The sequence below is a fragment of the Aulostomus chinensis genome, chromosome 3, assembly GCF_037954235.1.
Source record: "Aulostomus chinensis isolate RoL2024-O1b breed Wild chromosome 3, RoL_Achi_v1.0, whole genome shotgun sequence".
Taxonomy (NCBI): domain Eukaryota; kingdom Metazoa; phylum Chordata; class Actinopteri; order Syngnathiformes; family Aulostomidae; genus Aulostomus; species Aulostomus chinensis.
The window spans coordinates 21,775,710-21,790,840 of NC_141322.1; the positions used below are offsets into that span (position 1 = coordinate 21,775,710).

The 15,131-nt window shown below is 43.8% G+C and overlaps 1 protein-coding gene across 3 annotated transcripts in view; it reads right to left on the bottom strand.

Annotated features, from left to right (window-relative positions):
* Nucleotides 1-2,615: 2,615 nt before the first annotated feature.
* Nucleotides 2,616-15,131, bottom strand: part of trim62.1 (tripartite motif containing 62, tandem duplicate 1) — a 34,140-nt gene continuing 21,624 nt past the window's right edge. For all 3 annotated transcript variants that reach the window (XM_086199677.1, XM_086199678.1, XM_086199679.1), the window contains 4 exons: nt 13,953-14,048; nt 10,796-11,052; nt 8,414-8,529; nt 2,616-5,809 (listed from right to left, as the gene is read on the bottom strand). In XM_086199677.1, coding sequence (XP_086055803.1) covers nt 5,259-5,809; nt 8,414-8,529; nt 10,796-11,052; nt 13,953-14,048 — 1,020 coding nt within the window. In that variant the 3' untranslated portion in view covers nt 2,616-5,258. The remainder of the gene's footprint in view (nt 5,810-8,413; nt 8,530-10,795; nt 11,053-13,952; nt 14,049-15,131) is intronic.

Sequence of the window (15,131 nt, forward strand, 5' to 3'; positions counted from 1 at the left end):
TAACAACAGATCAGTTTTGAGTCCTGACAGATGAAGTAACATCTGGATAACAGTGGACCAGGTAGACCGACCTGGTTTTGAGTGCAGCGGTCAACACCTCTGATAGTTTGGAGCGCCTGTGTGTCTTGTGGGTGTGGAGCTAATAGCACAATAATGGGCCGATGAGTTTATTTTCTTTGTCACACACCAGAACAGTGTGAGTTCTGTCTTCTAGTGTGCAGGACTTTGTCTTGCGTTTCTTCAGTGATAAAGCATCTTCAACGTCCGGTGCTCTTGTAAAATGACACAGAAATGTAACCTGATACATATAAACAAACACGCAACACACACACACACACACACACACACACACACACACACACACACACACACGCACTCGTTAAACCTGTACAGAAATATTTATTTTGCATCAAGAAGCGTATGAGCAGTGACTGACGTCTACACCAGAGGGCGCTCCAGGGCAACAATAACCTCGATATTTCAGCTGCAACAGGAAAAAGGAAACACAGGATCTTATTTCCTTTGATGGAGCCAGAGGGCTTCTCCCTCAGAGACCTGTGGAGACAAACACAGCACAAACTGACTTTTGCAAGATTAAACACGGCTCATGTGTGTTCGCACTAGTTAGGAGGGATTCAGTTAATGACCTTCCATATCTGACTTGAAATCTCCATTCATCTGTCAGGGCAGGTCGGTGAGAATGGGAAAAGTTTAACAAGAGCAATCAGTGTTTTCACAAGTTTGCAGCGTCTCCTGAGATTTCATTTAAAATGTAACATGATGACATCAGGGGGAAATCTGGCTGTAGCTTTCCTCACTCATGATGCCACCAACTCCTCAGTCCAGCAACTGCTGCGTCAAAACGGCATGAGAAAGATCAAGAAGCTGGAGGGTGGCGCAAGAGTTGAGCCGGATGAGTAATTCTCTTATTCACCTGTACATGTCGTTCCTGTACAGCCAGTTCCTCTTTCAGTATTTTATTGACTCACAAGTTTCGTGTGATTTTTTTTTTAATTTTTATTTTTTTGGGAAGTTGCGTGCATTTATAAACTTTGAAGACCGTTTGTGTGCACGCGCTCTCCGCCCCAAAACTGCAGAATGTAGTGACTCAGTGAGATGGTTATTTCTTTTTAAATGAACAAAAAAATAAAAAAAGAGATATCATCATAAAAGGAACCAAAGAAATGTTTTCCCCCTTATTTGTACGGTGACCACTACCCCCCCCCCCCCCCCCCCCGCCACTGTCCTCGGAGACGACAGTTGATTCCCAGTCTGATTAAGAAGACTTCCGTACACGTCCATCCATGCAGGATTCCCTTGAACTCACACGTCTGAATCGTTAACTTTGACTGTATAATTGCCCCCCCCCCCCCAGTCCTATTTAACCTTGACCATTAATACCAAACACGTCTTCAGTCATAAGGACGATGAATCTTTTCACGCTACAAGCATTACAACTGCAGCTCTCGTTCTTCCTAAAAGGAAGAGAGGCGAAGTGAGCCTTCCTCTCTGCTTCTCTCACTGCTCGCAAGATGAAAAACCTCACTCTTGCCTCAGGACGGTCACGTCACACTAGAATCTGACAGAAGGCTCTCAAAGGAGAACTGAGTGACTTCCTAATGGACACTTTCCTTGCGGGTAGAACTGTCTATTAAGAGGACGGACAGCCCTCTGTCACTGCGGCGGTGGAGGAGTGTCTGGAATCAAAGCTGGGAACAGGAATCCACTTGTTCTGAGGGGGAAGAAGAAGAAGAAGAAGAAGAAGAGGAGGAAGAAGAAGAAGAAAAACAGCGTTTGGGATTCAAACTGGAGTTTGTTGTGAGACACACAGCTGCAATCATGATGCAACACTCAATTGCATTAAAGGGTGAAAAGAAGAGAAGCAACGTCCCGGCCTGCTGATGCGGTTCACGCTTCTGATGTAAACTTTGTATCGGGATTTCTAAGTGTGTGACAACGAACACGCACACACTCACACAAACCACGTTTTATTTCCAAAGTGTCGCACACGGCGGGTAGAGGAGCTACGCTGACGTATCCTACACACATCTTCAGCACATCTCCACTCACTCAGGTGATCTTCATTATTTTGACCAGTGTTTTCTACGTGGGAACTTTATATCAGTGTGAATTAAATGGATTTATAGGTTGAATTTGCCGTTACGTGGAGGGCCTCATGACATTACGGGACGAGTCTTGTCTGGGAGCTTTTTTTTTTTTTTTTTTTTTTTACGGTTTTGACCTCTTAAAACAAAATAAGGTCATTTATTTTTGTAAACTGCCGTCCTCTTCTCTCTAGTGTTTCTCAGTCTGGGACAAACAGGAATACACCAACAACTGTGAGATGGATTTAAGATGAGACTCGGTGAGAGTTTTAATGCATTTTGTGAGCATGAAGAAAGAAATTATGCAGCTCAAGTCCATTTACCCCCCCCCCCCCCTTTTGATCTTGAGCTTCGATGGCTGCAGTTAACAGATTAATACAATTTTCACATGCTAAATTGTTTCAAAATTGCGCTTCTTCATCTAAAAGACCAAGCAGTCGGCAGCTCCAGCCTGTGAGAGGAGTAGAAGGTTCTCTTGCCTGATTGCAAATTGAATTGCGGGGATCTGGAGGATGTGACGCTGGTTTCTGGAAGCTTCTCTGCAGCATCTGTGTCGCTGCACACTCAAAGCTGGTAAAAAAAACAACAACAAAAAAACTCAAAAAAACTAAACCGGGAGACTGGATGATTTTTTTTTTTTTTTGCAGTCATTTATTGTACATTAAAACATTTCCCACAATCCTCCAGCAGCAAGAGCACACTAAAGGGTGATCACACACTGATGGGTGCACAGCGGCCATCATTAAAAGACACAATCATTATAATAATCATTAAAAGTGTCATAGCCATCATCATTTTTACGATTACCACCATCACCACAAGCCAAACAACGCCTCACATTAATCTCTTATTTCAACATCCAGACGAGCCCCAAATGAAGCAAACCTCACCGAGGCCTGAAACACAGCGCCGCCTAGGGTCAAATCTGACACTTTGCGTCAGCCTGCACTAAGAAGCAGCAGGGTGGGGTAAATGTCTAAGGGAGCGTTCAGTTCGTTTTCAGGTAGTGAGAAAAGAAAAAAGCTGAATACTGTCCTGATTGTCGAAGCCCTGTTTTAAAAGCAGCTCCCAAGAGAAACGGCCAACATTCTAGATTTTAATTCATTGAGCCGCTTTGTTAAACAAAACCAGGCAAGTCATCCATCCATCCATCCACTTTCTTATCCATTAAGGGTGGGGTGGGGTGGGGTGGGGGGGCTGGAGCCTATCCCAGCTGACTTTGGGTGAGAGGCGGGGTTCACCCTGGACGGGTCACCAGTCTTATGCAGGGGCATCAGGAGCAATTAGGGGCTCAGTTTCTTGCTCAAGGACACTTCAACATGGTCACCAGGGGAAGTGAGGATCGAACCAGCGACTCTTCGGTTGCTAGATGGCCACTCTACCTCTGAGCCATGCTGCCTCTACCAAGCAAGTCAGGGCAGGTTAAAAGAAAAAAAACAAGACTCATCTGACCCCCCGTGAGTCGAATCCCATCCTGCAGAAACAAGGACACCTCAGACAATCGTGAAAATGTAAAGCTGCACCACGGCCAAGGACGGGCTGAGCTTCTTTTTGTTTTGTTCTCCATTTTTATTCAGATCTTGTTGATCTCAAGGTATCCTGCTGAATCAGTGTGCATGGAGGGCCAGATGGACTTCATCAAGCAGGATTTAAAATTATAGCTGAACCCGCAAACATACTCGTGTACACGGCCACCCATCACACACACACACACAAATCTCTCAGTATGCTGGACTTGGCTGAGGGACAAGAGCCTCTTACAGGAGATTCAGCAGGACTTGTGTACAACTGATGATAAACAAGAGCGCTCGAGGCACGTGGGGCAAAACAACAAACATGGCTGCGTCTGGGAGGAATTACCAGTGATTTGGTGGTTATGTAACACAGGAACAGCCTTGGGAACAGCCATCACACACAAGAGAGCGTGAACACATAACTGGATCCATTTTACTTGATACCCCCCCCCCCCCAGCTCATCAACATAACTGATACTATTTCATAACCCAGATGGTCTCTGTGGCGTTTTAGAGCACTTTTTCCATCCAAAACTTTTCAGATATTCACATCTGAAATATTTACAACTAGAGGGCTCCGTCTCCTGTGACAATCTTTAATATATTTGATGGAGAGAAGGATTAAATATAATGACTAGAAGCAAGAAATTAACTGAAACGCTTCAACCAAAATGGCCAAAACTCATAGGTTTGGTGTATACTAAGCCCTCGCATACGTATAGTTTTGGAGAACTAAAACATGAACCAGCACGATGAGAGATCTTTGACCATGACACCTTATATACAAACATGCAAGTCCGAACTCCAATAGCAGCATATTCCTGGACCATCTCCGCCTGTAAACAAGCTTTCCTTCCATAAAAGATGGCAGGTACATTTCCATTCATAAATGTTGTTTCAGGTGACATGATACGACTGGTGCACATCAAATAAAAGCAAATCTCTCAACAACAACAACAACAACAACAACAGAAAAACAACAACAGACCGAACAGACTCAGATGTGACTGGCAAGAAGAATCCAGATCAAGACAGAACTTAAAGAAGTGGCAACAGACTTGACAAGTTCAGGAAAAAAAGCAAAAGAAAAAAAAGAAGAGCCATAACAGGAGGGCGGATGCCATCAATCACATTCCACAAAAACAAAGCTAAGCCGACTGTACAGCACAGAGAAGACAAGTCTTCAGTGTCTGCTCGCCTGAACAGGGAGGGACACATCAAGTCTGACAAGCATGGAGGCTCGAGGAAGAGGAGGAAGAGTGGTGTCCCCCTGGGAGTGTGCAAGGTGGGCCTGGGACGGTCACTGTTGAAGAAGGGAATAGTTTCGCTTTTCTTTTTTCTTTCACTGCCGCAGATCCCAGAGGAGCCCAGGGGTCCCCCCTCTGCCCTCCATCTAGAGTCGTCAATCTAGTTCAACATGAGGAATGGAGGCTCAAATACAGAGTGTCGCCTTCTGGTCTTTTTAAGTCACAAAAAAACCCCAAAACAAAACAAAACCCCGCAGGATTTAAGAGCAACATCAAGCACAATTCATAACACAGAACTGAGAGAAAGAAACATTTCAAACACCCTACTGAACATTTTTGACTGATTTCTTGAACATCTTTTGAAGCCTACAGGAGGAAGGACTCTGTGGCCCTTAGAGGCGAACGGTGTTGATTCGCAGCGGCTGTACGTTCTTGCCGTTGGCGTGGCTCTGCCCCGGACTGAAGTAGGGGAAGACCTTGGTGGGGAATTTCTCTCGGTAGGTGTAGAGCCAGGACATGTCGTCTGCATTGTAGAAGATGAGCAAACCTTTGGGGTAGTCCAGATACACCCCTACCTTCTCCAGCTTGCTCTTGACGTTGAGACGGGTCCAGGGCTCCGTGCAGGCGCTGTATTGGTTCCCATCGTGCATAACGATACAGTAGAAGCCACGGCTAGGTTGGATCTGGATGCTGCCCTTGCGGCTGACCGTCTCGTTGGCCACACCGATCATCCACTGGGTTTTCTCTGACACCATCACCTCCCAGTAATGGACGCCTGACGCAAAGCCCTCCGCACCCAGAACGGACACCTCTACGTCAAAGCGGCGTGGGGAGTCCTGCAGAGGCTGTGGGTGGAGATTCCCATAAGCCACGATGGTACAGTCATCTGAGAGGATAAGTCTTTGGTGGGCTGTGATGGGGTCAAGGGTCAAAGCTGCTGGCACTGAAGGACACAGAGAGGAAGGAGGAGACAGTTGAGTGTTTGTCACTTTCAAATACAGGATAGACAAAGGAGTTCTGAGGACAGTTAACAGTGTGACCCGCATGTACGCCTCTATGTGCTGGAGGAAAGAAGGATAAAAGAGACAAAAACCCCAGTAACAAACACACAAACATTCCCATGTTGAGTGTCTGAGCCAAAGCTGCCGTGTCAATTTCAGCACTTCTTTTTACTATAGTGCTGCAGAAGCTGTGTGAACGGTTCCATGCTGAGGTATTAAGTAAAAACATTCAGGCTGTTCTTTCAGTTTGTAGAAGAGGTGAATAAAGGTCATAAACTCTCACGCTCCAACTGCAGTGGAAGTCAAATCTGATGAGAAAGTCACTGAATACTCAAAGCACGGTTTGGTGAACTCTCAGATCCTTAAAACGTAATCTAAAAACTATCAAACTCTTCTGTGGTTTTGAGACGGTGGTGAGTGAACAACAGAGACTACGTATGTGTTGATTACATGTTATGCGCCTTTTCCACAGGAAAAACGAAAGCTCCACTTCCTCTGTGGTTCATCCAGAGTAGGACAGTGAGCTGACCCTTTTAGAGCCAGATTGGTCATGCACTATATATCACTCCTGCCAGAGCTGGAGGAGCTGATTGCTGCCGTGCCCTGTGGTAAAAGGTGAGTGATGGCTTGTTTTTGTGCTGTGCACCCAACTGCTGCTGGACTCTGAGCTCAGGAAAATGCTACAAGGAGTTGTGTGAGAGCAGCAGGATATAATGCTGTTTTTACCTTCATGCATAAGACCAGGGTCTTCAAAGTGAAATGATCTCCAGAGATTGATGGGATGGTGACATTTTAGCAATGTACCACACAACAACTATGCAGTGAAGCAGTGATTAACAACAGCAGGAGCCACTGTGTTCATTCGTTTTTAGGGAGTGAATCTCTCCTGAAAAATGTTCAGTTTTTAGGGAGCGGTATCAGGCTGAATAACAACAGCTTGCTCCCTTTGCTTGCTGTTACAAAGAGCAGATTCAGTAAGGAATGAGGAGGGTATTTATCCGGCTCCTCTGTATTTTTATCAGCAGGGAGGAGTGGAGGAGAAACGTCTGGCGAGCAGCCAGCGGACAGGACAATGGCGTCTCAAAATCAATGACATGTTCAGTATTTGTTACAATCAAGTCATTAAAATTTCATAACCTGAGTGCCTCTTTGTGTCATGCAGAGACACATGCAGGAATACAAACATAGGCAGAGAAGCCAAGGTGTGGGTGTGTGCACGTGTGTGTATGGAGGTCACAGCGTCTGGTAGTTATTTCTGCTAACCCATCAATGCCAGCGAGGGATGAAGGATGATGGGAGGATATCTTTGTCCCGTCTCTGGCAACAGCCGGTGATGGATCGTGACCAATTGTTCCATTTGGCAGCCAGTCAAGAGAAGCCAAAAAAACTCCCCTCAGCGGGCTGGAATGGGAGAGTTGATTGAGGGAGTAACAAAATTCCTCTGTGCATTATTTTAAATCATCTCCTGTGAGTGAGCGATAGCTGCAGGCGGAGGGAGTATCGCTCCTCTCGGCGCTCTCAAATGCTGAAGGGCATCGCTGTCCTCCAGGTCAGAGAATCTTAATGCAAGTCACGACTACAGGCTGCACAACATCGACAACAAGCTGCTACCGAGGACCACGAGATAATCAAACCATGTTGACCTGATTATAGCAAACATTGGAGATGTTGCTGCTTATATATGGAATTCTAAAAAGCTTTGCCTCTGCAGGAGCAGGCTCGTCAGGTATTTGTATTTCAATCACAGGTTTGGAGGCATTTAAAAACAAGCAATGTTGACCAAAGTTGTGCGCGATACTAACGAGTAAAAACCAAAGAGAGAGAAGAGAGGTGATGAGGTTATATTATCCCATCAGAATAGACAAATAAATGTTGTAAAAGGGCGAAGCAGCAAACCCTTCAAGGCCTGAGAGAACATGCAAGACTGCAGATTAGGGGCATCTACAGAGACAGAATGGTTCTGAAGCTTTGTTGTAGGCTTGATCTTCCCCTTAACCTTGATCAAACAACAGCCAGGAGCCGCTGGTCTGAGGATCAGAGCGTTCAGAGGTTGGAAAGGGGGCACAGATGTATTGGGTTGCCAGGACGTGCAAAGCTTTAAAAAGAAACTAGACACAGTCAGCTGCCCGCAACAATGTCCAGGGGACAAGAAGCGACTTAAGGGTGTGAGACCATGTCTTCATTAGGAGAAGGTGTCATGGGCTCAAACCGCAGCAGGGCAGGAGGAGGGGCGGCGAGGTCGCAGGGAGGAGGTGAAACAGCAGAGCTGATGTTATCAGTTTGACTTGTACGGAAGTTTAAAAATTCATGACAACTGCGGTTGGCCCCGGCAGGCAGCAGCAGCCGCCGCCAGGTTAAGGACCGATTAATTGTGTCAAATAGTACTTTGGAAGTAATATCTGCTGAGTAATTGCCCTTCAATGCTGATAATTCACATTAGTTAGACTTTCCTCTTTTCTCTCTGCTTTACATAAAAGTGAGTCGAGACAACAAGCTAAGTGTAGCTTTACTCGCCCTCGTGTTGGTTACAACGTGTTGACACATACCTGGAGAAACATCCTGGAAGAGTGACTTCCATATTGTGTACTGTAAAGGCCCCATGTACTTGGATGTAGGGAAGTCTTCGTAGGTCAGATTGGTCTCATGTATCTTCCCTTTAATCCTGAGACAGAGAAACAGATCAATATCAGTCCAAATCCACTTAATTGTTTTTTTCCAAATAATGCTGCCCCTTGCTCAACCGACCACGTCGATGCTTTGAGTAATTACTCTGACGCCAGTCTCTGGAACGTGCCCTTATTGGTTATAAACAACTGACAAATTGCTTTATGAATCTTAAGCCTCCTTCTCTTATTGGAGATGAGTGCGTGAGTGAGAGGCAGGTGGATGATGTTGAACCTCTCATTCTGTGACAATAGGAGCCTCCACATGAATCACTCAGCGCACTCCCACATGTAGTCTGGAGTTCAGGCAGGATTGTGAGAGCTGCCACATGAAAAACCTCTAAGCCATGGAGGAGTACTGTATGCTTGCTAGTGGCGATGATGTCTTTAAGCAACGTTCCTTCCAACAACATACTCGTAGTCGCTGATGCAAGAACCAAGATGAATAATTACTGCCCACCTTATTATGTCCTCTTCAAACAAGAAGATAAAAAGATGTGAGACATGTTGAAGGAAAAGAAAAACAATATAATACATCTTCATTGCGTCGAGCTGCCACCTCAGTTTCCAGCAGATTCTTCAAAAGTGCGTGAGACTGCTGCGGGAGGATGATTCATCAGCAGATATTCCCTCTTGTTCTGATGCCGTTTGTTTCTTTTAATGAATAAAAACATCCACCTATCCAGGGACTACAGATGAAAATGTAGCCTTTTGGCAAAATTTGGCACATTTCAAAATCATATTAATGTCTGTGGAGTCAAACACTGTCTAACAGGTTCTCATCTAGGATCTACCAGAGGTGCTCAGTGGAACACTTGCATCAGGATTTCTATACTCAAACACTCAGAGAATCTTTGTGATCTGTTAATGGGCACGACTGCTGATACGGACAATGGTTGTGATTGACTGCCCTTTTGCATCTCCCTTGTTTACTGCAGAGACTTTTCAGTTAAATCAGAAGCAGAATCACAGGCATGAACTGTCCTTAACTGATGAATAAAGTATGTCCACCTCCAGGATGTAAGGTGACAGTACGCCTCCTTACAACTAGGATGCAATCGAACTTATTTCCGGAGCACTGTTTGTGTGGAAAGGTGGACTTAAATCAATGTAAACATACTGATTGTTGGATCAAACAATCAGTCCATGATCCTCCTTGATCAGTTACCAAAACCATGGGTCAGATTGCTCCAGGCGAGATGGAAACTGACCTGTTATAGAAATGAGTCAAAACACAGTGCATTGTGGGTTGAAAATGGGTGTGGGGGGGAGGAATGGAAGAATTCTGCCCTGACGCTGTAGCATGACAAATCAAACATTAAAAAGTACAGATAAAAGAGGTGAGCACGATGTCAGAGGTAATCAGTTCTGAGGTCTTTAATTATGTCTACTTTTTGTCCTTGCAATTTAATTCATGTACTAGAACGATTAGAATCTACTAAAGCAAATCATCTGTCCAACAGATGAACAATCTGTACAACTGCATGTAATTTGTTCACTCACGTTGGTTCGCCTAATTACCTGTTGAGCAATTTTACAAAGAAGAAACTTGTCCACTGATTCAGACCAAAGTGAACAATTAAAAGGTGTGAAAGACCCCTGAGATCACCGTCCTGCAATGCACTACATCCTACCACAATATACTGTTAATTTAACCTCCTTAGGGTGCTCTGAGACATTGAACATCAAAACATCCTCAGCCTCCAGATGAAACAGGACATCTGACTTATTTCAGCTAATACATCTGTTCAAGGGAAGTTGTTGCTCAACTATGTACTCTTTCTGCAAATGTTAAAAGCCTTCATTTTGGCTCAAGAAAGTAAATATATTAAGTGTTGTAAGGCATCGCCATAATAAAGATATAATGTAAAAAGGTCTTGTTCACATTGCCAGCCTGAGTGTGACCTTTGGCATATCCACACTGAATCCAAATTGATTTAGACAGTCGGAACAGTCAAAATCCACATAAAAATCTGATTTTTGCTAGTCTGATTCAAACTGCATTTGGTGGTGGTTTGCATTTTCCAGATGCATCTCAGTCCGGATGCTCAAATAGTTTGGATAATGGCCACCCAAATTTTGTGTCTCGTAGAATGGCTGGTGATGTCTGGACACAAAAAATAGGATTCCATCGCTTACAAATACCAGTGTGAACAGAGGAAGATCTGATTTGTTAGCCTACAGTCTTAAAGATGTCTTAGGAATATGGATGTGAGACTTCAATGTGTTGCTGTGCAGGTGATAATGTAGCGGCAGGTGAAGCACCTCTCGGATGTGACAGCTACTCCCTCCAGGAAGTCATGTCGTCCCGTTTCATTGAGGCGCTCCTGCAGGATTTGGATGCCCTCCTTGACATCGCGCAGCTGCTGGCTGTAGCGCTGGATCTTATGCTCTATGTCGGCAAGCTTGCGGGCCGTGTCCATTTCCAGCTCTTCCAGCATGCTCTTCTGACGCTCCCGCAGGAAGCGGTGAAGGCGCTCAAATGCATCGCCAATGGTTGCGCGCAGACTTTTAGCTGAAGACTGAAAAATAAACGCAGAGGACAGCTAACTCAGAACCCAGTCTCATCCTGGCTATTGACAGGACTGTGACATCACCTTTACTTAGCAGGGTTTGGAGTGTTTCTGTCACGGTTGCCTGACTCTAAATTAGCTAAGGGTCCATAATTCAGTGACACACAAAGTGCTCTAGACTGTGCTAACATTACATTTACATTCATCGATCCAGCTTATGCAAGAATTGATCTTCAGTGTCCCTCTAGGAACTGTGTGTGCAATCATTCAGTGGGTAAGTAGATTTCACACTTTTATAGAGAAAATTAACAAGAGTTCGAAGTTACAGACACATCCACCAGGATGGCCGGGAAGAGGTCGTATCCTGTGTGGGAAGTCAGCTGATTGTAGACCTGAAAGGCTGAAGTCATTAAAAAGAGAGTGGAGGACAGCAGGGTGAGAGCTCCACAGGGTGAAAGGGAAGAAGAATCTGGTTTGCCATCATGAAAGAAAAACATGCAGCCAGACAGCAAAGTGAATGAATCATCTGAGAGACAGAAAGAGGAGGCATTCGTTTCTGAGCTTGATTTGGATTCTCACTGGTCTTCATTCAGGATTTTCTGAAGACATTGTGGCTATGTCCTCAACAGTCCTTTTATTTATTTATTTTTTTTTATCAACAAAGTTTTGAACAGAGAGAAGCTCAGAACAAGAGAAAATGTATGGTTATGAATCACGGGGAGTTTTATCTATAATAACTTAAAGTGAATCCTGCCTGTACGAGCCATCGACGCATGGGGGACATTTTCTCTTGGAATATCAAACAACCCTCTGATGTAGCACATTTGGATTTAGGAACTGTGATCTGAGCTTTAATTAGATTTGTCTAAAAATTCAATCAGCCCCCTTCAAACAGCAGGCTGTTCTGTGGCAGATCAGGGTCAGGTATTCTCTCTTTGTCTGCAGGAACCTATTAGCATGTCTATTTCTCTGAGACTTGTCAGAGCTAAGACATTAAGTGGGGCTTTATCCCAGCCCTCCCATCAGAATGGAAGGCTGATGTTATGAAGCAGGCGGAGGAGGACTGCAGCTACACAGCAGGCTGTGAAGGCACAGAGGTTGTCTGCAGCCCTTGGAGACAAAAGGTCTGGTACCTTTCAGCAAAGCATGTGATTATCAGGCAAATAACACCGTGGGTGTGTGATTGGAACACTGAATAGAACAATGTCAATCCTTCAGATGGAGACCTTCTCTAACACTCACAAGACAAAGACTCTAATTTGCAGGGTGAAGGTGGTTCCTCACAAAAACACGCACTGCAGCAGTTTTTCTTGATGTACGTGGTTCAGCGTAGCCTCCTCACCAGAAATCTAAACTTGGGCAGTCTTAAATCTTACAACTGCACAAACATTTACATCTGTGTACTCCCTCAGCTCTCAGGACAGGGTTGTGCTGCTCAGGAAATGGCATCATAGCAGCTGCAACCAGTCCTTTTTCCATGTGTTTGTAAACAGCAAATGCTGCATTGCTGCTGTTGGCCGCAGCAGAACGTCATCAGGTTAAGTTTCTCTGAAAATTGAATCCAAGTGAGCAGCCATTGTGGGTTGCGATCCGAAGGAACTTGGAAATTCCGACTCCTGAGTTCACCTGGAACACCCAACTACTGTTGTAAAAACTGTGTTTTAATGTACCAAATACAGAATAAAAGACCTCAGAGAAGTTGAAATATGGCAAAGTGAAGAGTAAACGAACGGAGACTTTTAATTTATAAATGCATAAGGGATGAATGTGGTCACTCAGCACAAATGGATGTAAATCTGAAAGGTGTATTTCTAGCAGCACGATTCTCCGGCAGGGCAGGATGAACTCCCAACATCACGCAGAAGATGCAAATAATGTGACAGTGTGGGTCATGGAACAAATATATTGAGTGGCTGTTCAAGGCTCACTAATTAAAACAAGGAGTCAAGATTTAAGAGGCTTAGTGGCTCTTTCAATTACCAGTGTGTGACCATCAATGAACATCAGTCAGGAAGCAGGAAGGCCAACAACTGCACACGTTCAACAGACCTGTCTATCTTTATTTCCTGCTCAGAGACATATTTTGAGCGGTTGTTTTGCATTGAGCTGAGAAATCACTTTTATGATTAACTAATGATGTTTATCGAGTTTCTGATCAGCTTGTTGGCTGCCAATAATCATGGAGCTGAGAGCAGCAGGGGAGGAAGTTTTCGTCACCAGCTATCTTGATGCTGTGGGATTCCATGTCAGTATTAATCTCTTTTTGTACACTGGGCAACTCTTAACCGTTTCACTGCTAAAATATTTTCCACCACGGAAGGTCTGGGCTACATGTGATACAGCAAACAGCAACAATCGGTGGTTTCAAAGATTGTTGTTCGTATTTGTTATAGGCCTACGTGTATCCTATTTACAGCGGCTTTGTGTGTGTGGTGTGAAAACCGGTGAATCCTCAAAGTCTAGTTAAGGAATGCTTGGAACGTTTGTTTAATTTAACTAAGAAAAGACGCTATTCAGCTATTGATGTGCTGCAGAAGAATTGATCGAAAATCTCCAAGAGCCAAGTCATTGGAGCTCATTTATTTTGATTACCTTTTAATTTAAGTGGGGCCACAACTCATCTTCATCAACCATTTGCATGCATGAGTCATGTTTCAATATTTGTTGATAAAGGATGTGTTCTTTTTTTAAATTATTGTTGAGCCCCATGTAGATAATTGAAATTGTTTCAGGTACCAGTGAGTGAATTAGTTAAAAATAATCGTAGAATGTAATCAGCCATCAGTTGCTGTCCAACCAGAGTAAATGCAATATTTTTGGACCACTGGACCAAAAAAGAGCGAGGCGTCCTCTGTGGCTTTGGTAATCTCTCAGTTTATTGAGGATTATAGGTCCATATGAGACCTTACCTTGGTCTCAGTGAGCTGCCTCTGAAGGAGCTGCAGGGCCTCAGTGTGTCCCTTCTCACTGTCCTGCAGGGTGGCCAGCTGCTCCTTCATCTCCCGCTGCAACACAACAAACCATCAACAGACACGCGTCAGTTACTGCTGATCCAGCCTCCGTGAGACAGAACATCAGACAAACCAATCTGAGAATTTAATCTGATCCAAAAATGAAACTCCACTTCTGTTTCACTCAAACCGTAACTCGTTACAAAGACAAGCAAATGAGGCATTTCTGTAACCTAAATCCTTTGATTCAGGTTTGCACAGGCTCTGTGTATTTAACTTGCATTATTTGTCAAACTGTTCTTCAGTTCAACGCAGTAAAGATTTAAACAACTGCTACAAAACAAGCAAGGCGGATGGAAAGATATGAAAGAGATAAAATGAATTCTCCAGAGATGATAGGCTGTGTCAGAGAAAACTGGGTCTCATCTCTAGTCAGGCGCTCGCTGGCAGAACCTGCACCGCTCAGCCACCTCCGAGTTTCCCCGAGGCAGAGCTGGCTGGGACAACTTGTCTTCAAAACAAATTTGTATACCATATTCTTTCTATAGACGTTTTGATAAACTTTTTTCCCACGCAGGAGCTGGCAAGTACAGCTCATCTTAGGCTTGAACAGAAGTGAGGACCACACACACAAACATTTACATTTAAAAATAATACTATAGGACCATCTTTTCAATCAAATATATAATAAATATATATTTTTAAGTGTGTGATAACTTACGCACTCTCTTTTTTTTCGCTGCTCATTTTATGAACAAATTTAATGTTTTCTTATTGGTGAGTAAGATTTTGATTAAAAACTGCTTGTATTTGAATAATATGCAAATGTGATATTACAATGTCAATATATATATACTTCTTTACAACATACTCTAAAGAAATACATTTCACATCATTGTTACTACTATAATCTTCCTAAACATGAAATATTCTCTATGAGACAGTATGGAAAGAGTGTTAAACAAATAGGAAATATTTGTTTATGACAAGTATACATCATTGCAGTTCAGGTCATAAAAATTAACATTCTGAAAAGTCGTAATAATAATAGTCACTGGTGGTGGAATAATACAATAGATAAATAAATAAATAGGAAATATTCATTACCCTAGCCAGTTTCACAGATTCATGTCTTAT